The sequence below is a fragment of the Pleurodeles waltl genome, chromosome 11 (assembly GCF_031143425.1).
Source record: "Pleurodeles waltl isolate 20211129_DDA chromosome 11, aPleWal1.hap1.20221129, whole genome shotgun sequence".
NCBI classification, from domain to species: domain Eukaryota; kingdom Metazoa; phylum Chordata; class Amphibia; order Caudata; family Salamandridae; genus Pleurodeles; species Pleurodeles waltl.
The window spans coordinates 431,296,608-431,321,920 of NC_090450.1; the positions used below are offsets into that span (position 1 = coordinate 431,296,608).

Below are 25,313 nucleotides of genomic sequence, written 5' to 3' on the forward strand. Positions count from 1 at the left end.
CTGGCCCCAAAAGATGTTTTTTATCGAAGGGCATGTTTAACACAGCCTGTTGTATTTTTGGCTTGAATCCAGAAAATCAGAGCCATGCATGTCTACGAATAGTGACTGCTGTGTTGACACTCCTTGCAGTGGTATCTGCTGCATCTAGGGCAGATCTTATTTGATTATATGTAATAGCTTGACCTTCTTCCACTACCTGTTGAGCCCTTTTTTGGTGTTCTTTGTTGAGATGCTGTATTATATCTTGCATCTCGTCCCAATGGGCTCTATCATAACGAGCTAGTAGTGCTTGTGAATTTGCTATTCTCCATTGGTTTGCTGCTTGGGACACAACCCTTTTCCCCGCAGCATCAAATTTTCTGCTTTCCTTATCAGGAGGGGGCGCATCTCCTGATGACTGACTATTTGCTCTCTTCCTGGCAGCACTAACCACAATTGAATCAGGTGGTACCAGATGGGTGATATAATCAGGGTCAGAAGGTGCATGTTTGTACTTTTTTTCTATTTTAGGTGTTATAATGTGTGCTTTCACCGGCTCATTAAAAATTTGATCTGCATGTTTTACCATACCTGGGAGCATAGGGAGGCGTTGGTTTCTAGAATGAGTTGAGGATAATGTGTTGAATAACAAAATCCTCTTCTAGTGGTTCTGTATGCATTGTAACCCCATGATAGGCTGCAGCCCTGGCTATGACCTGGTTATATAAAGTAGTATCTTCAGGTGGCAATGGTTTAGAGGGATAGCTGTCTGGATCGTTGCTTGGGATGGCATCAGGGTGATAAAGATCCCATGGATCAACAGTGTCCTGTTGTGAGTCATAGGAATGAGTTGGAGAATGCATTGGTGTAGGGGTTATGTGAGGAGAGGTAGGTAGGTGTGGAGAATGAGGAGAAGAATGAGGAGGAGAAGACTGAGGAGGTGGTGGCTTCTCTTTCTGTTTTGGCACTTTAGCTGGGGGCTGCAGAGTGTCCAATTCCTCCTGAAATGCCAGCTTCCTCTTTGTTCTTAAAGGAGGAGCTGTGATAATTCTCCCAGTTTCCTTATGGATGTGGATCCTGGACTGCCTCTCATCCATAGTTTGAAGTATTGGGTCGACCTCTGACTCCTCCTCAGAGGTTTTCTGGCTTTCTTTAAGTCTTTTAGAAAGTCTGTATTCCTCTGTATATGCTGTTTTTTTTGGCTCCGAAATGTGAATTTTTGGGATCGAAAATGATGAGGAAGGTCTTGGCTCCGAAACAGGTTTTCTTATTTTCGACTCTGAAAATTGCTGTTTACTGGAGTCCGAAATTGAGTTTTTTGTCGACTCTGAGGTTTTCGGAGGGTGGCCTTTTTCGGTGCCGAAATAGGGGGTCGATCACCGTCAGTCTTTTTTTGGGCAGAACCATGGCCTTCCGGCAGTGCCGTACCCAAGGCCTTCTGTTTTTTCTTATGTGAGGGTGCAGAGGCAGACGTACTCACATGCTGGCCGGCTATGATGGGTCTGTCTTCCTCAGATTCTTGCTCTGACTCTGAATCTCGGACTGAGACCGCTGTCTGCAGTAGTTCTTCTTCTTCTACGTCGAAATGTTCTCCACTCTTCAACGCCATTTCGAGCCTTCTTGCTCTTCTGTCTCTTAGAGTCTTTTTCGATCAGAAGGATCGATAGGCCTAGCAGTTTTCCTCCCGATGGTCTGGAGAAAGGCAGAGGTTGCAAACCAGATGCTGGTCTGTGTATGGGTACTTCGCGTGGCACCACGGGCAGAATCGGAATGGAGTCCGATCCATGAGGCTCTCCACGCGGTCGACCGAAGTAGGCCCGTGCCCCCTGAATGGCAAACAAAGTTGTTTCCCGACAGTACTGCTGTACTGATGGAAGATTATTAACGCAATCAATACAATATCGATGAAAAGAAAGTTTTGCAAAGTTTTCCGAATGGAAATCTCGGAGCGAGAGGAAACACGTCCGAACCAGACGGCAGAAAGAAAACAATCTAACAATGGAGTCGATGCCCATGCGCAATGGAACCAAAGAGGAGGAGTCACTTGATCCTGTGACTCTAAAAGACTTCTTCGAAGAAAAACAACTTGTAACACTCCGAGCCCAACACTAGATGTCGGAATCTGTATGCACAGCATGTGTATCTGCAGCTACACATGCCATTGAACAAATATATATATATATATATATATATATATATATATATATATATATAAATAAATATATTCATATAGTTTCACTGAGAAAAAAAAAAAAGGTTACAGGACGTTATAGTTAGGTTCTGAATTTACTCACACAAAACCTAAGAAATTCAGCAGTTATAGCTAGAGTAATTTCAAGTAACTAAACTATCTATAACTTGCACCCTAAGGTAACTATATTTTTGCGCCCTCGCCAGGCACAGTTTTCTGATCAATAATTTTATTGCAAATGTTGCAGTAATAATATCAAAGATGCCACAGAAGGTGTCATCAGTGATACACAATGTGGAGTAATTAGCTGCGCATGGTGAAGGCACGAGTTATGGGTACCTTAGGACGTGAGTTATAGTTACTTGAAATAACTCTAACTATGACTGCTGAATTTCTTAGGTTTTGTGCAAATAAATTCAGAACCTAACTATAACGTTCCTGTAACCTGTTTTTTTCAGTGAATTTCTATGTTTTTTTAGCACGCACATATTTGAATATAAGCAGTGCCACAGCGCCTGGCCAACAGTCCTGCATGCCCCCAAACCCAAGCTGCACACGGCCATGAGTTTGGATAAAGTGAGTGGGGTGTTTTTTGCAATTTTTGGGGGGATTTGCGTTTCTTAAGTAAATTTGCGAATCTGGGTATCTGTGGATCCATCCGTGGATCTGCAGATCCGGAATCGGACAAAAAAAACAACACAATCTTTGCATACGAGGGACCCCCTCTATGTGTTGTATGGGTCAGGATGCCTGTCAGGATACCTGTAAACTGACCCCATATGCGTTTTTTCTCTCTTCTTTTTCCATCCCGAGCCTATGCCACATACAAAATGGTGGCCGCAACTTTTTTGTCAGGAAGAAGCAGGCCAATCAAGGCCTTGCTTCTACTCATCCAAATCTGTGTATCCAAATCTGCGCACCTAGATATCTATATATTTTAAATAATAATATCTCAGAAACTACTGAACCGATTTACATCAAACCACAACAGGATCAAGCTTTGTGCCAAATTTGGTGTAATTCCGTTTAGCGGTTCAGGCAGTAGGTGTGTCTAAAGAATGAAAGATTCCCTTTGACACAAAGGAGAAAAAGTGTTTTGGGATCCCCCTCTCTTTATTTCAGCCCCCCGCACAGCTGAACCTACCAAAGTATACGTTTTAAAACTTTTGTGAAGATTCGTCAAGCAGTGCCAAAGTTATTCGCAAAACAAAAAACGCTCCATCTATGGAAAAAATGGTCCTAACTATAACTACCTATTGGTGACCGCCAATAGGTAAGACACACACATACTATATATATATATATATATATATATATATATATATATATATATATATCTACATATATATATATATCTATACTAATGTTTAGTTCCCCATCGTTGCCGGTGCACATACTTCTCGACGCACAAGTGGAAACAAAAGGGGCGCAGCTCAAAAATCACAAATCCTTTCAGTTTTTTTGTGCAAACAGGACAGACCTTTGTGTTTTGGCCGTAGCCCTCAACATATTTGTGAATAAGGTACTGCTGGTGCCTTGATTTTGCCAGAACTGCAGGCATCAGCCACACATTGGCTACTTAAAGACAGTGGTCTTCAGAGGAACTGTAGTTGGTAGTATAACAAAGTTTAAATCATGCACACTACCTGATAGAATATTGTCGCAGACATAAAACTGCTGTGAATGTGCTGTGTAGGTAAGTCTTTGAAGTCTTTCTGAATCCAGTAATTGAAGGGTGACAAAATATTTTCAAAGAGCTTTCTAGGTTAGTAGGAGTTAAGTAAATATTTAAATGTAGGCAGGAGCAGGATTGTGGAGACTTTCTGTGGTTTATGCATTTTAATTTATTAACAGTTTCAATGAGACATTTTGAAGGACAGTTAAAACTTTTCCGATTACCTTGTGATTTAAAGGTAGTTACAGTTCTAAATGATATTGTACTTAACAATTTAAAAACTCTATAAAGTAGTTAAAATATTATCATTCGGGGAAGATGCAGTATTTCCAAGCCTTCTGTGATAGTGATTTTCTTACTTGATAAAAATATTCTACACAAAAAATGGCATTGGACATTTTTCAGTGTTGGACACAAAAAGCATGTTATGTGACTTGTAATCCACTATAAAGTACATTACGCATACCCTTCTTTTGTAGAACATTTTGCCATCTCCATAGTGAAGTCGGTGAAGGTAACCCATTGCTTCACAGATATAAAGAAAGAATGCACCCCTATGGGATCAATATAAAAGTCCTATGATTTTAGCATTGCTAATTCCTCATTAAATATTTTATAAGTAATGTCTCAATTTTGTCCAAAAGGGCATTGGAAATCATTGTTAAAAATGAGATATGCCTTCACTGTGCCACTGGATTCAAGCTAGCCTGGCTGATCAAGGGGGGTAGCCTGAAACCGGTCCCAGGATGCTTGTTTCCGGTCCAGGAAGGACGTGGCCTGGCAGTTCGGGCTGGACTGTTCCCATGGGGAACAGGGTCAAGACTGATTTGGATATGGCTAGGTCCAAACTGGGGTGGCATGGTGAGCAGAAGGACAATGGATTAAACCCAGATCTTTGACTGGGGGTGAGTGTTTGAAAAGTTTCAACACTCCGTCCATCTTCCATTTGTATTGCTACTTTTGAGGTTTAAGCATGATGTGCCAGTTTAAACCGAGCAGGTAGAATTAGTTGCACCTTGCCTTGAGGACTGCTTGAGGGAAAGACTTAAGGAAGTGATGGAGACTCACCAATTTGCAAAACTACTAACAGTATTTATGATTAGTCATCTCTGCCAGACAATATAGGAAGGAGATTTAATTGCTTCTGACTTCTGAGAAAGAGAGCTAAATTAAAACAGTTTCCCCTAACCCTGCTTCTCACTCTATGCAACCTTTCCCTCACCATTGGTCGAATTCTTATTTCTCTGAAAAATGCCTTGATAGTCGCTGTTAAAAAACACTGCAGACCTCAACATCACAGCCTATAATAGGCCCATTTCCACTCCCATCTCATTGCAAAATCACAGAGAGCCACATTAATAACATTTGTTGAGCAGTTGTTGAAGCCCAGAATATTAACAATCCTCACCAATCTTGTTTTCGGTCCTCGTACAGTATAATAACTATTGTGATTTTGGCCTCTATTGCGGTACAGATTAATTTGGACCCTGAATGAGTGCTGGCAGATGATACTGACTGAGTGATGGCTCTGATTTTATTGGACCTCTCCACCCCGTCCAATACTGTCTCTCAGTCCAACATGTTAGACCAATTGGCTGCTGTGGCATCTGCGATTTGGCATTAAACTGTTGTACCTGTATTTCCTGTAGTAGGTCTCAGGCTATCTTTTTCTCCTTATCAATCCAACCTACATCAAAAGACATTTCTCAAGAGAGTGGTCCTCAGCTGTACTGTACTTAATATTTAGGTGGTACCCTTTGCATCCTTCATTTAAGGTTTTGACTTCAGTGTATACACTTATATGGACAGTACAGAACTAATTTTTAGAATGACTGCTTATCTCTGTTTCCTTTCCAGGACTGCAAGCACTTAATTGCTTCCTGGATTAATCACAAGTCCTTCTGCCTTAACTCTGAAATAACTGTTTTTTTTTCATTTGGAAAGGTGTCTGCATATAATCCATTTTAGTGGCCATCTAAATTTAGTACAGACTGAGTACTGCTGCCTCTGCTTTAGCTTAGGTTTTGCTTTCAAGTTTATTTCTCACCAAAAATTAACAAACCTATCTTAGTCTGTTTTTTAATGCTTCTGATTCTAGAGAAAGTACTCCACATTCCTCTTTCCACCTGTTGTCAATCGCTAGTTCTGACTCTAATCATTTATCTTCTAGATTATTGCAAGAATATTGAAACATTCTATAGTCTGGCACATGGATTATCTTATTATCAGGCTCCAGAACATTCAACAGGTGGCAGCCAGATTGGCACTTGGCATCAGCATATAGGCCTTCATTACAACCTTGGCAGTCAGTGATAAAGCTGCGGTAATACTGCCAACAGGCCGGCGGTAACAAAAATGGAATTATGACCACGGCGGAAACCGCTCAGACAGGCAGACACTTTAACACACCAACCGCCACAGCGGTAGCAACAAGCACCGCAGCAGTAACCGCCAACAGCCAGGTGGAAGACAATGTAGCACCCACACTATTATGACACACCAATCTGCCACCTTTTCCGGGGTGATACCAACAGCATCAAAAGCACGGCGGAAACAGTACACAGAAGCAAAGGACTCACACCTGGAAACACAAGGAAGAACCACGCCACCATGGAGCCCAAGTTGCAGGTGTTACCCATGCTTGTTTATCTCCTTCTTCACTATGAACACCAATGCCAGTGAAGTCGACCACGGTGAGTACTGCCGTCTAGCACACAGGGGAGAGGGGGAGTAAAAATTAGGGTGACATGCAACACGCAACACCCCCGCCCCCAACACCATACACATACCCAGATGCAGTAACATTACATATTCACCCTGTACCCCTCAGAAATAATGCAAGGAGAAAAGGAATTGATTTAAGTTAGTGTTATAAGATAAAATACTAGAAAATTGTTCTTCAAAATCAAAACAGTATATACATATATGCAAATAGAGGGACACTGCGCAGTCCACAATGTCTGTGGGCCACAGGGCCACATCACATATGCCAAGGCCCCACTTTACTCCTGCAACAACATGGAGAGAACACCACAGGGGCATCAGGTTGAAAATGCACAGGCACCTCAGGGGGACGGGGAACGGGGGGCACCTCAGCTGGAAGATTGTATAACACCACTGGTCCTGGAGGGGGCTACATGCCCTGTGCGATGTCCTGGAGAGTGCAAGGCCACAGTATCTCAAGTGGGTGGTTTGCCCACTGCTTGGTCCTGGGGAGTGCAAAGCCACAGTCTCTCAAGTGGTTGGTTTGCCCACTGCCTGGTCCTGGGGAGTACAAGGCCACAGTCTCTCTAGCGGATGGCTTCTCCACTGGTTCTGGAGGGGGGCCTTGTGCCCAGGTTGCTTCTTCCTGGCAAAGATGGGGTGAGTGGATGGCTTCTTCCACTGGTTCTGGAGGGGGCCTTGTACCCAGTGTGATTCATCCTGGCAAGGATGGAGGTAGTGGATGGCTTTTTCCACTGGTTCTGGGGGGGGGGGGGAGGGGGTTGTGCCCAGTGTGCTTCATCCTGCCAAGGAAGGGGTGAGTAGATGGCTTCTTCCACTGGTTCTGGAGGGGGCCTGGTGCCCTGTGATGCAGCACTTGGGGAGTGCCAGGTCACAGTCTCTCACCTGGGTGTCTACCCCACAGCATTTTCAATGTTCAGGACGCGCTGCCGTCCATGGAGGCAGGACTACACACTGCCCGTCGGCAATGACAGCTGCTCAGTAGTGGCAGTGGCGGTGCTGGTGTTGATGCTGCCAGTTGTGATGGGATGCTCCAGCCCTTCCCCTGCAGCCTTGGATAGCTGCCCATTAGGGCTGCTGGCAGTGGTGCTGGTGGCAGTGTGCTGGCAGTGGTGGTGGGAGGCTCCAGCCCATCCCCTGCAGCCTCAGACAGCTGCCCACTCGGGCTACTGTTGCTGGCAGTGGTGCTGCTGGCGGTGTTTGTGTCTGGAATGCCAGTGGTGGGGGGAGGCTCCAGCTCTTCCCCTGCAGCTTCGGGTGGCTGAACCGCCATGGTTGGTGTTGGGGGCTCAGAATCAGTCCCAGCACCAGGCCTTCTGTCCTTCCTGCCTGCAGGGGCGTGCCCCTTGACCTTGCCCTTCCCAGCTAGTGGTGCCTCGTTGCCTTTCTCCTTGGCAGCTGGTGGTGTCTCCTTGCCCTTGCCCTTGGCAGCTGGTGGTGCCTCCTTGCCTTTCCCGTTGGCAGCTGGTGGTGCCTGCTTGCCCTTGGCAGCTGGTGGTGCCTGCTTGCCTTTCCCCTTGGCAGTTGGTGGTGTCTCCTTGCCTTTCCCCTTGGCAGCTGGTGCAGGCACACTGTCAGTGCTGATGGCTGGTACCCTGGAACCTCTCACACCTGCAGTAGCTGCCGACACTACTGTGGAAGTGGACTGGGTGGCTGAGGTGCTCAGCTGGGTTCTGACCCCCCTGGCCCGACATGAAGGACGGGGGAAGGGGGAGGGAAGAGGTCAACAGCGGAGAGGGAAAGCTTCTAAGGGACACTGGGGTGGGAAGAGGGTGAAGGTTTGGGAGTGGAGGAAGAGTAAGTGGTTGTAGGAGGGGTCTGTCTGCTGTGTTTGGGTTCAGGTGCATGGGCTAGATGCTGTTGTGAGGTGGATGGCTGTTGGGTGTCTGCATGCTTGTGTTTGTGTACTTTGGGAGGAGGGGGCACAGACACAGTGGGAGAGGACACAGGGGATGTGTGCATGGATGTGGGGGTGGTGACTGCTAGTGAGGGGTATGTGGTGATAGGCGTGATGGTGGTAGTGGATGAGGATGTACTGCATGCAGGTGTGAGTGGAGATGCTACGGGAAGGGTGGTGGACGAGGAGGAGGAGGGGGACACAGTGGAGGCAGTGGATGTTGGTACGTCTGCATCTGGATGGTGTTTGTGTGAGTGCCTGTGGGATGATGTGTGGTGCTTGTGTTTGCCTGAGCCACTCCTGTGTGTTCTCTTGGGTGCATGCTGGTCTGAATGTGTGCTTGGGATAGGATGGGGTTGAGGGGAATGGGACTGGGTAGAGGAAGTTGGAGGGGGGAGGCTAGAGACAGGGACAATGGCTGCCATCAGGGAGGAGGCCAGACCCTGGATTGATCTCTGTTGGGCCACCATGACAGAGTGAATGCCCTCCAGAAATGCATTTGTTTGTTGTAAATGGCCTGCCAGCCCCTGGATGACATTCACTACGGTTGACTGCCCAACAGAGATGGATCGCAGGAGGTCAATAGCCTCCTCACTCAGGGCATCAGGGCTGACTGGGACAGGGCCTGAGGTGCCTGGGACGAAGGAGATGCTATCCTCCTGGGTGAGCAGGCACAGGAAACTCACTGAGGGGCTGCTGGGAGGGCGGTGTTGGTACAGGGGATGGCGACTGTACCTGTAGTTGGGGTCGGCACAGAGGTGTCACTGTCAGAACTGTCCGCTCCTCTCTCTGCCTTGGTGCTCCCCTCACCCTCCGTCCCACTGGTGCCCTTAGCGTTGGTGGATTCGGCCTCATGGGCCATGTGGGATGCAGCTCCCTCCGTCACCAGAGCCTCTGCTCCTCTGCCAGATGATGGTAATGCACATAAGGACAGGGTGACAAAACAAAAAGAAGGGGGAGAGACAAAGGATACACTTGGTCAATGGCTGCCCCAACAACACCGTTGGTGTACACAGCACCCTCACACACAGAACAGGCCTACGCACTATGCAATGCACTACCAGTCACAATGCTAGTCACCAGCCCAAGGACAGGAATACCTAACACCAATAGCAGCATACCTGACACCCACAGATGCCTACTAGCTTTGTAGGAGGTGGTGTGCATCAGCCCCTGCCCAACATGGGACCTACCCTGCAATGTCCGGCCTGGCCTAGGGGCACCCACAGGCCCACATCCCCCACCCGTAGACCACCCCACCATGCGCAAGTAGTAGATTTGGAAATTGTACTCGCCCCCTTGTGGCTACTATGATGCCCTCAAGTGCCCATCCAGCTCCTGATAGGCCACCACCAGTATGCGGAACATCAGGAGGGTCAGGGTTCGACTGGCACCCCTTCCTCGTTGGGAGGCCATCCCCAGCTGGGCCTCCGCTGTCTTCCGTGCCCAGCATCTCAGGTCCTCCCACCGTTTGCGACAGTTGGTGATCCGCCTGCCGTAGACCCCCAGGGTCAGCACAACCTGCAGAGAAAGACACATAGAAAAAGATATCAGCAATACCGTCCAGCCTGTTACACTCATGTCCCACCATAGCCCTCCCATCCCCTTATGCACAGACATTGCCCACCATACATGCAGCATGCTGCCCAGTACCCTTCCCCAAACCCCCCCTTACACGAGGCCCTCATACACAGCACTACATTCATTCATGCCCCATGCATCGTGCTCACAGTGTACTCACCTGTTGGTCTGGAGGCCCATACAGCATTCGGTACTGGGGTAGGACCCCATCCACCAGTATTTACAACTCTGCAGCGGTGAAGGCAGGGGCCCTTTCCCCAGTGACTCGAGCCATGGTCGGTTCCAGACACAGGTCACAGCAGCACTTGCAGTATAGGTCCTCTCCTGTTGAATGTCAGGTTGCAAGTGAAAGGACAGATAGAAAATGACAGTCACATCCATGGCGGTGCGCACCGTCACCGCTGGTGTACTTCACCATTGGCCACTGTAACCTATAGGGACCAATGACAACCAATGAGGAGTTGCATGGTGGTACTCGACCGCCTCCCGCAATGGCGCACAAGGTCAGCGGCATTACCTCATTTCCACATGTCCATCCACACAGGACAGGCTGGCGATATTTTGGGGGGGGGCAGGCCATGGCACCTAACTGTGTCACAGTACATATAGGCACCATTTGGGCCTATCAAAAACATACTGTTACTGTCATAATATTCAATACACTGTACTGTTTGGAAATGTGGAATACTGATGAGCTGCTCCTTCTTTTGCCCCCTAGCGTACAACTGCTGCAGACAAATAGGAGATGGAGACATCCCCCCGTGTACAGACCCCTGGTGGACTTGGCAACAATAGAGGACATGAACATTATCCTCACCTATAGGCTGGACAGGGCCACAATCACAGAGATGTCTACTCAATTGGAGCCAGACCTGATATCTGCTATCCATCACCCCCACGGGGATCCCCCCTCTTGTGCAAGTCCTATCTATGATCCATTTCTTGGCAACTGGTTCTTTACAACTGACAGTAGGCTTGGCAGCAAATGTTCTCAGTAGTGCTGACCAGAGTGTTGTCTGCCCTGATTAAACACATGTGCAGCTACATTGTTTTCCCCCAGGTGGAGGATTTGGCCACAGTGAAAGCTGATTTCTACGCAATGGGACATATACCCAACATTATTGGGGCTATACATGGTACACATTGCATTTTCCCCCCCCCGAGAAATGAACAGGTGTTCAGAAATTGAAAGAGCTTTTACTCCATGAATATGCAGATAGTGTGCCTGGTGGACCAGTACTTCTCCCAAGTCAATGCAAAGTATTCTAGGTCTGTGCATGATGCCTTTATCCTGAGGAATAGCAGCATCCCATATGTGATGGCTAAACTCCAGAGGCTAATAGGTGTGTGTGTGTGTGTGCTAATAGGCTAATAGGTTGTGGCTAATAGGTGAGCCCATGGTTCAACCCAGTATATGTTGGTGTATGGGTATGGTGTTGGCCCTAAGGGTTAGTGTTTGGCTAACAGGTATCCATCGATATGTGCAGGTGACTCTGGTTACCCCAATCTCTCATGGCTACTGACCTCAGTGAGGAATCCCACGACAAGGGCAGAGGAACGTTACAATGAGGCACATAGGCGAACAGGAACAATAATCAAGAGGACATTCAGCCTCCTGAAGATCAGGTTGTGTTGCCTCCATCTAACAGGTGGTTCCCTGTGCTACTCACCCAGAAAGGTGTTCCAGATCATCCTGGCATGCTGTATGTTACATAACCTTGCCTTGAGATGCCAGGTGTCTTTTCTGCAGGAGAAGAAGGCTGGAGATGGGCGTGTGGCAGCAGTGGACCGTGTGGACAGTGACGAAGAGGAGGATGAGGACAACAGAACAGCAATCATACAACAGTACTGCCGGTGACACACAGATAAGACACTGTAACTTCACCTTCTATTGACAGTTTTGTGTTGGACATTGTACATGGCAGGCTGATTTTCCCACTACTATGACCACTTACTGTACCCTTTGGCATCTCTATTTTCAGATATCTGTGCCAACTCTGGCTCCTGGTGTGTTGACTGCTGCCAACTACAGGTCGTACCTATGTATACATTACTGTTCATTGGAATTGCAATGCTTACAGCTTGTTAAACAAATACATATTTCAATCAATCAATTGACGGACTCTATACTTGTATTTGTCCCAAGGGTGTGTATTTAGGTGCTAATAAGTGGAGGGGGTAATGCAATGGGCTGGGTTGCTGATGGAGGAAAGACGAGGGTAGAGTCCAGTCTATTGGTATACAGGTGCATTGTCCAAGGGGGCATAGGAAGTGGAGCAATGGCAGTTCAAGGTGGACAGGGTGACTGAGTGGGACACAAGGGTGACATTCAGGAGAGTCTTATTTCCTGGCGGGGGTCTTGGCAATGTTCTCGGGCTTCTGCCTGGATCGCAGGGACCGTTTGCGGGATGGTTCATCTTCTGCAGGGGGAGGAATGCTGGTGGCCTGTTGTTCCTGTGGCGGGGCCTCCTGTCCACTAGCGTCAGTGCAGGTGGAAGGCTGTTCATCATTTTGGATATTGTCAGGGTCCCGTTGGTGTGCCACTGCCTCCCTCATGGTGTAGGCCATGTCTGCCAGCACCCCTGCAATGGTGACCAGGGTGGTGTGGATGTTCTTCAAGTCCTCCCTGATCCACAGGTACTGTCCCTCCTGCCGCCACTGGGTCTCCTGCATCTTGTCTAGTATCTGGCCCATCGTCTCCAGGGAATGGTGGTATGCTCCCAGGCTGTTGGTGAGTGCCTCCTGGAGAGTCGGTTCCATGGGCCTGTCCTCCCCCTGTCGCACAGCAGTCTTCCCAGCTTCCCTGTTGTCCTGTGCTTCTGTCCCCTGAACCGTGTGCCCACTGCCACTGACCCCAGGTCCCTGATCGTCCTGTGTTTGTGGGGTGGCCTGGGTACCTGTAGTGGTGGACACACTGCTGATTGACATGTCCTGGGGACAGTGGTATGGGTCCGCTGGGTGGGTGCTATGGTTGTTTTTCCTGAGGGGGGAGGCTCTGTGGTGGTATGGGACTGTGCCTGGGTTACCGACTGTCCGGAGGTCCTTGATGGGCCAGGTTGATCATCCAGATCCAAGCGTCCAGAGCTGCTGTCATCACTGTGGGCCTCTTCTGTGGGGGGGACTGGATGTTGCTGGCACCCCCTCTCCAGTGACGTTGGATGGGGAACCTGTGGGGATGTAAATGCAGTGTTATTGTTTCTGTGTGTGCCATCTTGTGCATGGGTGTGTTGCCCTCTATGGCTGTTATTGCCCTGGCAGCTCAGCCTTGTGTGAGTAGTGATTTGGTGGGCTAGATGATTGTCTCTAGTGTGCACGCTTTAGTGATGTGTGTCCATGCAGGTCTGTGATGGTGTCCGTGCATTGGTGTTAAGTGCAGGTCATGGCATTGGGATGAGTAGGTTGTGATGGTGGGGTATATGTGAGGTGCTGGGGGGTGGGTTTGAGGGCAGGGGTGGGGTAATATGTAGGCATGCAGATAGGGGGGTTGATAGTAATAGAGTTGACTTTCCAGAGTCCAGTCCTTGTGCTACTCCTGCCAGGCCCAGAGGATGCATGGTTGGCAAGACTTGCTCTTCCCATATTGTTAGTTGTGGGGGGGGGGGAGCTGGGGGTCCACCGCCAGTCCACTGTACTGCTATCTGGTGTCTTGCTGCCACAGAACGCACTTTCCCCCGTAGGTCATTCCACCTCTTCCTGTTGTTATCCCTTGTTCTTGGGTGCTGTCCCATGGTGTTGACCCTGTCCACGATCCTCCGCCATAGCTCCATCTTCCTTGCAATGGATGTCTGCTGCACCTGTAATACGAATAGCTGTGGCTCTACCCGGATGATTTCCTCCACCATGACCCTTAGCTCCTCCTCTGAGAACCTGGGGTGTCTTTGTGGTGCCATGGGTGTAGTGTGTGTGTGAAGGTGTGTGGGGTGATGTGAGGAGGTGTGTGCTGTAAAGTGCGTGGATGGTGTATGGGTGATGGTGTTTAGTGGCTCTGGTTCTCTGTGTGCTCTTGGTCTGTCTCTCTCAGTTAGCATTATTTTGTCGTCGTAAGGGTTTGTGAGTATTGTGTGTGTGTGTTTTGTGGGTGTGGTGTGTGTATGTGTGTCAGGTGTGTGTAGTTTGAATTGTACAATGTGGTGTTGTTTTGTTAGGTTGTGTGTTTTGAGTGCGGCAGTATGTACCACCAATGGTTTACAGCGGTTGAATATCCACCATGGTGATTCGTGGGTCATAATGCTGTTGGCGTAGTTCTGTTGGCGTAATGGTGTGGGTTTTGGTACCGCCAATTTATCACTGACCTTTGGGCTGGCGGACTTGTGTGTGTCTGTATAGTGACGGATTGGTATGTGTGTGTCATAATATGGGTAGTGGTAATCCACTGCTGCGCCAGTATGTTGGCGGCGGTCGGCATGGCGGTAAGCCGGACTTACCGCCAATGTCATAATGAGGGCCATAGTCTTGTATCTCTACTCATCTGGACTCATTACACTGGCAGCCAGTGTGTAAACAATGCCTCTTTAAAAAGCTGTCCGAAATCCTTTTCTTCCTACAAACCTGCCAGAAAACTATGTTTCATGAATACATTTCCTCTCAGTGTCCCAAATTTGCTTGTCTAGGTCTGATGGTCATGCCCTTTCTGTGATCCTTGCTACAACCAGGAATGTACTTCCTTTCTTCTTACAATACAGTGGGAATAAAATTCACTTCCACAAATCTCTGAAACCCTTTTTGTTCTCCTCCACTTACTATTGTGTATTCCTGTTTAAGCAGTCCCTTAGCACCAGGACAACCTGCATCTGAGCAATTGTGCATTCTACAAATCTTAACTGATTAATTCAGTCATTAAATCATCCAACCTAAACCATAAAAATGGTTCCCATGAAGAATTCAGTTATGTAAATATCAGTGATGCTGTGAAACAGCCATCATCAGGCAAAAGAAATACTTATCAGACAAAAAAGGATCGTTGGAGATATGAAGATTTTTGGAATTCTTCAAAGTAAAGAGGGTAATAGAGCTACCTTTAAGGTAGTTTTGCGGACACTGAACAGACAAAACACGTTTCTGGACATAAACAGCATGTAACACAATCCTCACCTTATGTACACAAAAGGCCTGGGTCTGTGGATAGGTATTTGCCTGCCTAGCCATAAGTGAGAAGGATGGAACCTAAGAATTGCTTCAGTTGAAGAAGAAACTATCTACAAATATATAGATAACCCCAAGTAAAGTGGTAATGTTGGTTGGAGAGAAATGTGCAACAACAAGAACCCTAGAATGTTAATATACATGCAGACACATAGAATTACATTTACAAATTAATTTTGAATGTTTTTACCTTTCATCTATGTCCTGGAACAGACAATTTGGGGAGTGGGTAGTTGTAAAAATTCTTTTATCAGGAGGAATTCTGGGTGCTGAAAAATGAAATGTTAGTGTTTTCATTACTTTCCTGTTTCAACACACTGACTATTTCTTACAGATATAAAGCAGTTTTCACTAGGTCAAATGAAGGTGCTACATCCATTAGAATCTTTCCAGAACATATTATAACCTTTCCTCAAATAGCAATGATGCTTGTGTGTAATAAGACTAGGCATATCACATCCCATTAGAACTCGCCAGAGCATGGAGGCTGTTCCCTGAGCTAGGTCTGACTGGAAAGATATAAAAAAGGAGTCAGGTGGAGCAGAACATGTGCTTTCAGTGAGGACTACTTCTTCTGGGGGCAAGGAACATGACTAAGCACTGCTGTCTATTATTGTGGAGGGTTATGCTGCAGGTTTTTTCAATCCATCAAGACTGGAAGTGTTCGCTGACTGCAAGGAAAATATCTGTATTCTGTTGGAGTGTAAATATTATTAATACATTGTGTCTTTTAAATATAATGTGAAATAACATGTATTAAAAGATTTAATTGAAATTGAGTATTAATAATAAAACATGTAGCTGATATGGTGGACACCATAAACAACCTGTATAAATATGAGAAAATAACCGTCTAATGAAAATGTTTTTTGTTTATTTATAATTAAATAAATGTACTGAAAAATAAATATGTGTTAAAAGAGTTAATAGTTTAAATATTATTAAATGTTGTATTCTTCACGTTTTAGCATTAGTTTTAAAAAAGTCCTCACATTTTAGTAATTTTCAAGAGGCAATGTAGTGGTAACTCTGCAAAATAATGTTTCTCTAAGCATCCGGTTTGACTTCCTCACTGTGGAAAAGTTATGTCCCAATGTTGTAACACCTGTCAGTCTTCCTGGGATGAGATGATGTGTACCCAGTAACAATAGTTTCAATGTTCATGTATAACCTGCAACTATTGTATTCTACTGCTGAAACTGGCGGCTGCAGTGAGAGAAGATGGCCCAATCGTATGTGCAGAAAATGAAGGAAAGTAATATCTGAGAACATGGAATCATTTTTAATGGTTCTGAGCTAACCCACCCCATAATCTGACCAATAGAAGCTTAGCTAGTTGCTTTCTAGGACTTTAATATAGTAAAGTTTTAGGTGATGTAAGAGAGATTCCATTTAACTTCAGTGCTGTTTATATGTCTTAGCTCTTTGTCTGTGATTCTGTCAATTCAGATGCATTAAGGCCACACTTTACTGAACTGTTCCTTATTATGCCATTGTACAATAAAGAAGACCAGAAGATGCTCCACTGATGAAGACATCAGTGCTTGCTGATCCATTTAGGAGAGCTATAACCGAATGTGCATTTGTCTTACTTGCAGATTTTTATGATTTTTCAACCAGTATTTTTGGTTAGTGCTATAGTCAAATGTTTTCCACATTCATTTTTTTTCTTCTTTTCTTTCTGCTTGAAGCCCAAACATGCTTATTGAATTAGAGTAATAGTTAAGGATGCCAAAATCTAAATTAGACTGTTTCATATAAATTGATTGGAAACAATTAATCTGCAATAACTAAATGTATTCTTTCTTTATCATTCATCTGTTATTGCTGTTACTCTGCATTGTGGTTGTTGAATGTTTAGTGATAAATATTCTGTTTAGGTTAAGATTCCTTCAAACGTTTGGTCAACCTGTATTGTTTCTTATATCATTTGGTTTTGCATTTGATTTATGTGATCTTAACATTGTTCATCTAAAGGGCAATAAATGTGTGAACTTTATTAAATTGCTGTGGTGATTCATAGCCACACAGGCCATTGTGCGTATACATTTCTGACTCCAAAATTGAAACTAATGTTTATTGATTTCAAATTGTTAATGTTGATTGCTAGGACGTTATCACACTCCTATCTGAGTCCAAAGATTTGTGTCGACCTCTAAGGGTAATTGATGGTTAACCTGTATCTGTCACCTTATAAGTAAATTATCAAAAGAAATATAAGGCTGGACACGCCCACAATTCCTAAGTTTAGTATATTTGTAGTGAGCATCCGGGGGTATGTGCTAAATGAATATTCTCTGACGTGTATAGATAAGTGTGGTGAGCCACAGAGTTCGGGGGACCTGCACTGGACCTCAGTTTTGTGTGAAAAGCTTAGACGTGGAGCAACAGGAAGTTTCGGATGTCCCTGGTTGCCTGGAAAAGTGATATTGAAAATGGTGGTACGCTGCTGGTGCTACTAGCAACGGCAGATTGAAGAAACTATTAAAGCCTACAGGGGAGAGGAAGCCTGTGTTAATAGGTGGTGTGTGTCAGTTTCCTGCTCTTTCCAGTTTGAATCCTGGGTGACTGGGGAGGAAGAAGGAATGACAGAAATTTACGGGGGAGAAAATTATTCAGAGATACACAAGGTTTCCTGTACAGTTAAAAGTGGACTGGTGAGAAAATATATGTGTTCACCCAGGTGTATTCGGCCAGGGCTTTTTTAGTCTTTGCCTTCTGTCATGGATGGAAGGGACTCTAAGAGATGTACCCAGAGGTTTTTAAGATAGATGGGATGAAGTATTGTAGTAAATGTTTCATCTGGCTATATTGTGCGAAATAAACACATTTAAAATACAAAACCTTTTTTTCATGTTTGCGTTTAGTTCCATGCAAGGCTCTGATCTGAAATTTGTCAAAATACAAAGATTGGTTACCTTCATATCCTGAGTGCACTCTCTCAGCAAACAGCATACAGCACAACTGGTGTTCAGAACCTTTTGCCTCTTGGACCTTGAGACGATAAGGGGTCATCCGAAATGGGTGGTAATGGACTCCACTTTCGTGATTCTTGCTGCTGCTGTCGAAACAATTATGTGACATGACTGTTAACAAAGGTAATTAAGCTTATCTCTGGGTTTCGCGCTGCGTTTTTGGTCATCTGGATAAAAGACTGAAGATTATAGAGGTGATGGGGATATACAACTAAGAGGCAGTCCAAGTGCTTATAGAGGAGACGTTTTATAAACTGTTTTGGCGGGTCTTCAGATTTGTTTTATTGTGCACCAAAACATTTTCTCTTTTAGTCCTTTCTATTCTTTTTATTGTTGGAATACTTGGTTAAAAATGTTAGATATTTGGAAAACACACCCGTCTTCAAAATAGCCACACCACCTGCAGTTTACTTTTATCTGCACTTCTACCACTTTATTCACATTTTTAAATGCATGAGCCAATATACAAAGGGGTGTAATAGTACGTTAAAAAGTACTACTGGAGTACCACTTTATGTACTCCAAACAACCTTTGTGAATAAGCCCTATTGTATTTAAAAAATGATTAAAGTGAGATTGCTATGGGAGACGAACTGTATCTGCATGAAGAGGTCTAGGGTGAGTCTCTGTTGCTCCACTGTGGTAACAAATAAGAGGAAGGCTGGTTTGTAATTCCTGCTTCTGATGGAGAAAATGAGGCCCAGAAGATGGATTGTCTTTCTGAATATCGTGAATACATGTTTTAAAGGCTGACTGGATGTTACCACCATTGTATGTGAGGTTTTCTTTTTTTCTATTCCTGTGTTGATGATAAATGATATTCTCATTCTATCTGAATGACACATCTATTTTTGCGTTTTTCCACAATGGTGGGATTTTCTTACCTAGAGCGACTAACAATCCCCACTGGCCCAATCCCACCTTAATCCATTCACAGATTCAGCATCCACAACCCTCCACCTGAGATTGGTGGTTGGTAGCTGCGGGGTTACCTGTGAGTCGTCTGTTCATCTCCAGGGCTGCAACTTGCTGGTGTACTCCGGTGGGGCCTAGTGCTGCGTGACATCCGTTGCCTTAATTAGCTGATCTACCCTGGTGCCTCGGAGCCCTGCGGTGGACGGTGAGTGAGTTTACATCCAGGGAGAGTGAGAAACATCTGTGGGCCCCAGGGGATAGTGCCTGCCAGGACTGAGCACCTCTCCAGCTACGAGCCTGGTGCCCCGCACTGACTGGAGATAGCTGGGCACCAGATAGCAACAGTGGCAGACCCACCCCCATGTGACCCGCCCTCCAGTGGCCTGCCGAGCTGGTGTGGCCTGTGCCTGGAGCGTCTGAGGCAGGTCGGCGGCCCCAAGCGTGGCCTGGCAACACCTCGGGAAGAGCAGACAGGCCCGGCCACTGTGAGGGGCCCCAGTGACTGGCAGGGGGCCTTAGGGGTGGTACTGAGGGGGGGGGGGCACACCGCAAACCTCCATCTGTAGCCTACAGTCTCCTGCACTTACTGATCAGCTCGATGGGGCAATAGTGAGTGGCACTACTCAGGTCCCCAGGCGCATCCTCTTGTAGGTGCCCCATGGGGACCTTGGAGCAGCGGGACACCCATCTCTCCATGTATTTCCTGCAGCCCCTCCCCTCGGACTTCAAGCTGTGTCTGCAGGGCCCCTGGCACCTGGTAACACATGAGGGAGACCCCTGGACAATAGCCCCATCACAAGTTGGCCCTTGGGTCTGCCAGGGCCACTGGTACGTCATGGGGGACCAGGAGAGTGTGAGTGTGGAGACAGGCATTTCTAGCCTATCCAGTTGAATACATTCACTACTAGTTTGGCCTACTGCATACACAGGACATGGCCTAGGGATGCTTCGACCATTGGGGACCCTGTTCCTGTGACTGCTAGCTGACTCTGGGGGAAATCAAAACAAAATCTCCATGGCAGGTGGTGGTGAGTACCTCTGTGGAGATCCACCCCCTTCCTTCCCAATCAGACAAGGGTGACACTGTTCCTTGACAGCGATGACGGGGACTGAGGTGCCTGAGCTGCCCATCAGACTAAATTGAACAAGTTCACACATCCCTGCAAAGGTGCTGGTGGAATACGAATGGAGGGTGCGCCTAGCCCGGTCAAAAAAAAGGACCCATCAGACAGTGAGACCCTTACACTTTATTATCATGGCAGTGATCCAACATGTTCGGGGATCTCTGGACACTAAAATGGCCACTGTGGCCACTGAGGGTACACTGGTGAAGGCAGACCTCCATAACATGGGTACCCGGTTAAAAGAAGCAGAAGACTCCCTTGCGACCCTTGAGACGGAAACTGCACTCTTTGCAAAAACGTTAAGGAGCTTCGCTCTACAATAGAGGCCCTGGGAGCAAAAGGATTGCTCGCAGAGAAACAATATACACATAGTCAGAGTACCGGAGAGGTCAGAGGGCACAGCGGTTAATCTATTTGTTGAAGATCATATCCTGGAAGCCAACAATCCCATGGACTATCCAAGTACTTCCTCATCCAGCGGGCCCATAGAATTCTATGCACTGTGCCGAAAGCAGGTGTGTTGCACCCCGTGTGATAATTGCTCACATCTTCAATTTCAGGGATCACAATGTTATCCTGCAAATGACAAGCAGTGCCTCTCCAGTCAAATATGAGAATGCGTCCATTACTTTCTTTCCGGACTTCAATACTCACGTCCAACGGCTGCGCTGCAGCTTCCTGGAAGTGAAACGTGCCCTTCGAGACAAGGGCTTCAAGTACACCGTGCTATTCCTGGGACAGCTGCAAGTAGTGGCAGAGGGGACGACTTGGCACTTCACCACTCCCAAGAAAACCTGAGACAGGCTCTACAGATGGAGGCCAGGAGACCAACAGACGATGCGACAACCTGGACATAGCTCGCCTCAGGGCCAAGCCATGGAAGCAGACCCTTGCCTGGAGCAACACAACTAATGGTCCGATGGAGTGGGATGAAGTAGAATTCAGCTATGACTCATGTGACTGTACTCTCTTGAAGTGAACAAAAACAATGGTCCGATGGAGTGGGATGAAGTAGAATTCAGCCATGACTCATGTGACTGCACTCTCTTGAAGTGAGGATGACCTCCCCTTGCTTCTTCTCTTTTCTCTCTCCCCTCTTCCTTTCCCCTACATTTAGGATGCTGGCCCGATGGCTGATGTTGATATCGCTGATCAAGTTACCCATGCAGGCGATCGACAAATGGTAACAAGTGAGCATGCAGAGAGGGGGAGGGTAGGAGAGGGATTGATTCTGGTATTTGCTACTGATACCCCTTTGTTTTTTCACCAGTTCGGGGCAATAGGCACTCTGCAATGTTGGGGGACAGGCAGTTCAAAGCCCGCTATGCAAGGAGGCAGGTACAATTTGAAAGATTCTGTTTGTATTTCAGTTTTATTTTTTATGGTAACATTATCTGCACTGATGTTAAGGACTCACACATGTTCTTACACAACCTTTTGCATACCAGGATGGAGGAGCAGGCCACTGTGCTTGACTTTGTGATTTTACACGCGTATCGATAACCCTGCGGATAGATCAAAAATAAAATTCCTCTCCTGGAATGTAAATGGCCTGGGAGATAAAATTAAACAAAGAGTTGTAATACAGTATATCATGCGTCATGCACCTGACATTGTTCTACTCCTGGAGACCCATATGTTGGGCTACCCCTGCCATGCACTGAATAGTTGGGGAAACAAAATAGCCATACATGCCGGACATACCTCCTGCTTCAGGGAAAAGGGGATCCTCGTATGTAAATCACTCCTACTCATTATCCACCACACATAACCAGACGGCCAATGGCACTATGCCACTCTCACTAGGAGGTTATGACGATAAATGTGTGTTTAGTTTATGTCCTGCCCCGTCTTCATAACTTATTTTTGCCTGACCTGGGATCCCTACTGTTCCAATTGCTGGTGGGTGTATTGTTCATGGGAGATAAATTCAACTTGGTGTTATGCGAAGAGCGTGACCGCATACCTCTGAGACAGATATCAGTTTCCTGTAGCCCACTTCCAGACTTTTTCACAGCATTTGCCCTGATAGATCTTTGGCATACCTACAACCCTAATACACAACACTTCACCTTTTATTCGGGGGCACACAGCAGTCTCTTGGATTCCGGATCAATCATCTCCTAACCCTCAGGCATAAAACTCCACCATTATTTGGGAGCCCAACACTTGGCAGGGGGACCTCAAACTACTCCCTGATTTGGGTGACCTTTGGCCCTTACATGAGTCCTGATCGGTCCAAATCCTACTTAACCCTTGGTGCCTTAAAGTGCTGCACATCAGTGAGGGCATTGTTAAAGCAATAGACAACTATTTCACTGAAAATAAGTCCTTGGATAACTCACCACCGATACATTGCAAGGCCTATAAAACAGTCATGAAAGTTCAGGGCCTCTTCTTGATAGTTGGGCCACAAAAAGGACAAGAGAGCTAAACTCGAGACTCTTGAAAGAGAATTACAGATACTCAAAGGGGATCTTACGTACCACCAGACATGTTCTGCAGCTAAAAAAAAAAGAATACAAAGATGAAGCCAGTGGCGCTGCCAAAGTGAGCCACAGAACAAAGCAACACCGCCTCTATGATGTCGGTGTCAAAGAGGGTAAACTCCAGGCTTGGCTGGACAAAAAGGGACGGGCAAGTCGTTGGGTGTCAAAGATATGGTCGAGCCCTTAAACACTAGTAGGAGACTCACACGATGTGGCAGGGGCGTTGGCCCCTTATTATACTCAGATATGCTCCCCAGTGGTTACTACCACAGCGGAGGATGCTAGGGGGGCTCCTCACTGACATCCGCCTCCCGACCACTGATGTGACTGACAGGGCTTTCTTAGAAGACAAGTTAACTGCGGCAGAGATTATACAGGCAATATGGGACTTTACCCCAGACAAAGTCATTGGTCAAAACGGTGTGCCAATAGAGCTCTATAAATTAATGGCCCCAAAACTGGCCCCTTACTTGCTGCGTATGGTCAAGGACAGCAGACATCTCGGATCCCTACCCAGGGACTAATGCCTGGCCACCATCGTGGTCATACCCAAGGAAGGGAAGCCCCCACAAAGACTGTGCCTGATCTCGGACTATCTCACTCCTCAACTTTGAGGTCAAGATCCTTGCCAAGATTTTGGAGTCCTGCTTGCTCAAGGTAGTCACCACTATCACTCTGGTCCACCTGGACCAATCAGGCTTCATGCCATCCCACAGTACCACTCTAAATTTGAGCCACCTTCATGGGGTATTGTCAGTCCAACAACTTTCGGGAAGATGCCTTAGTGCTTTCCCTTGATACAAGAATGACATTTGACACAGTGGAAAGGCCCTACATGTTTGATAACCTGCCCCGAATGAGTTTTGGCCTACTCTTCATTAGTTGGGTGAAGCTTCTTTATACGAACCCACTGGCCCATTTGAGGGTGAATGAGGTATTGTCCTCGGTCTTTTGCCTTCAGCGTGGCACCCATCAAGGTTTCCCCCTCTTACCACTGATCTTTGCCTCTATTCTGGTGCCCTTGGTGGCTTGGATTAGACAGGACCCCCTAGTAAGAGGTCTTTGATGGTGTGATAGCTAAGAAGATAGAATATTGCTTTATGCGGATGATATCCTGCTATATGTTATAGACCCGACAATACACTCAGTAGACTTGCACAAATAATCACTGCCTTTGGCCGTTACTCAGGATACACGATAAACTGGAAGAAATTTCTGGCATACTTCCTGTGGGGCCAAGAGCCCCCACTGCCTCAGGACTGTGAGTGACAATAGTCATGAAAGGATTCCATTACTTGGGCAAATACAACACCCAAGACCCAGAGTTGTTTTACACCAAAAATATCTTAGCACTGTTAGACAGACTGAGACGTGACGTTGAACATTGGAGGTCCCTGCCCCCTGTCTCTCCTGGGCAAAGCGGCACTCTTTAAAATGATGTCCCTCCCTAATTATTTTTTATGTCCTGCAGAACACACCCTACCCGGTACATGCTTCCTATTTCAAGGCTATGGACAAAGAACGTAGGACACTACTTTGGAATGGAGGTCCAGCCAGGATTGCACTGCATAAAGTCGCCATGAGGTGGTACAAAGGGGAAATAGCCCTGCCTGATATCCAGAAATACTATTGGGCATCACAGTTTACCACCATAAACAGTTGGACACACTTCCCTACCGATGAACCTGTGTTGCGAATGGACAGATTTAATATGCATCCCCTGGGTTATCTCAGGGTCCTTTATGACTCTCCCAGCCACTCCTCCATTTTTGGCCCCACAGCTACCTTGGTTACCATTTGGCATACAGTTCTGAAAGCACCGGGATGGAAGGGTAAAATTACTGACACTACACCCCTATGGGATACTGTGGCATTTGGCACCATGGGCATGCACCCAGGAGTCAACAAATGTTACCAATCCGTCTCTCTAAAGTGGGATATCTCTGGGCCCACAGAGTGACATCGTCCCATGGTTGGACCTCCAATGCGACTATTAGCTTGCTCCTGCTGAGGTCTGTCATTACATCCAGATACATCACACACTCAGGGCAGCATTGCCTAAGGGAACGGTGCTCCCGGAGTCTTCGCCCCTAGAAGACAGTCTATTTGATGAACACATGCCTCAGAAGGAGACTTCCCCTGCATATAAGAAGCTATTCAACAACACCCCTGACACTCTATAATACTTGAGGGAGCAGTGGCCTCAGAATCTAGGGGAGCTGGGGGATGATGTCTATGTGGAGGCCCTTGCATCCCTTCGAGAGGTGGTCACAAATGCTGGGTTTCGATTGGTACAGTTGAAAACACTACATTGATCATACTACACCTAAACAACACTGTTTAAAATAGGTAAAGTGAGGAAAGTTGCCGGCAAAGGTGTAGACAACCAGGCACGTTCTATCACACTATGTGGGCTGCCCTGTAATTCAAAGTTTCTGGGAGGAAGTGGTGGACCGTATGGGTTAAGTAACTGGGAGTTTACTTACAGCCTCTGCAAATTGGTGTCTCCTTAATATCTGGAGTAAGATGGACTTGAATCACATGATGCAAATATAGTGGACGTTGGGACTGATGGAAGCTAAATGTAACATTGCGAGAATATGGGGGCAGAGCTACCACCC

General features: G+C 46.6%; 1 protein-coding gene across 2 annotated transcripts in view; it reads right to left on the reverse strand.

Annotated features, from left to right (window-relative positions):
- Window positions 1-25,313, reverse strand: part of PER2 (period circadian regulator 2) — a 441,952-nt gene that overhangs the window by 277,327 nt on the left and 139,312 nt on the right. For both annotated transcript variants that reach the window (XR_011199417.1, XM_069213793.1), the window contains exons 8-9: window positions 18,108-18,250; window positions 15,380-15,458 (exon numbers count right to left, since the gene is read on the reverse strand). Coding sequence is in view for 1 of the 2 variants with exons in the window: in XM_069213793.1 (XP_069069894.1) it covers window positions 15,380-15,458; window positions 18,108-18,250 (222 nt within the window). In the remaining variant the exon portion in view is untranslated. The remainder of the gene's footprint in view (window positions 1-15,379; window positions 15,459-18,107; window positions 18,251-25,313) is intronic.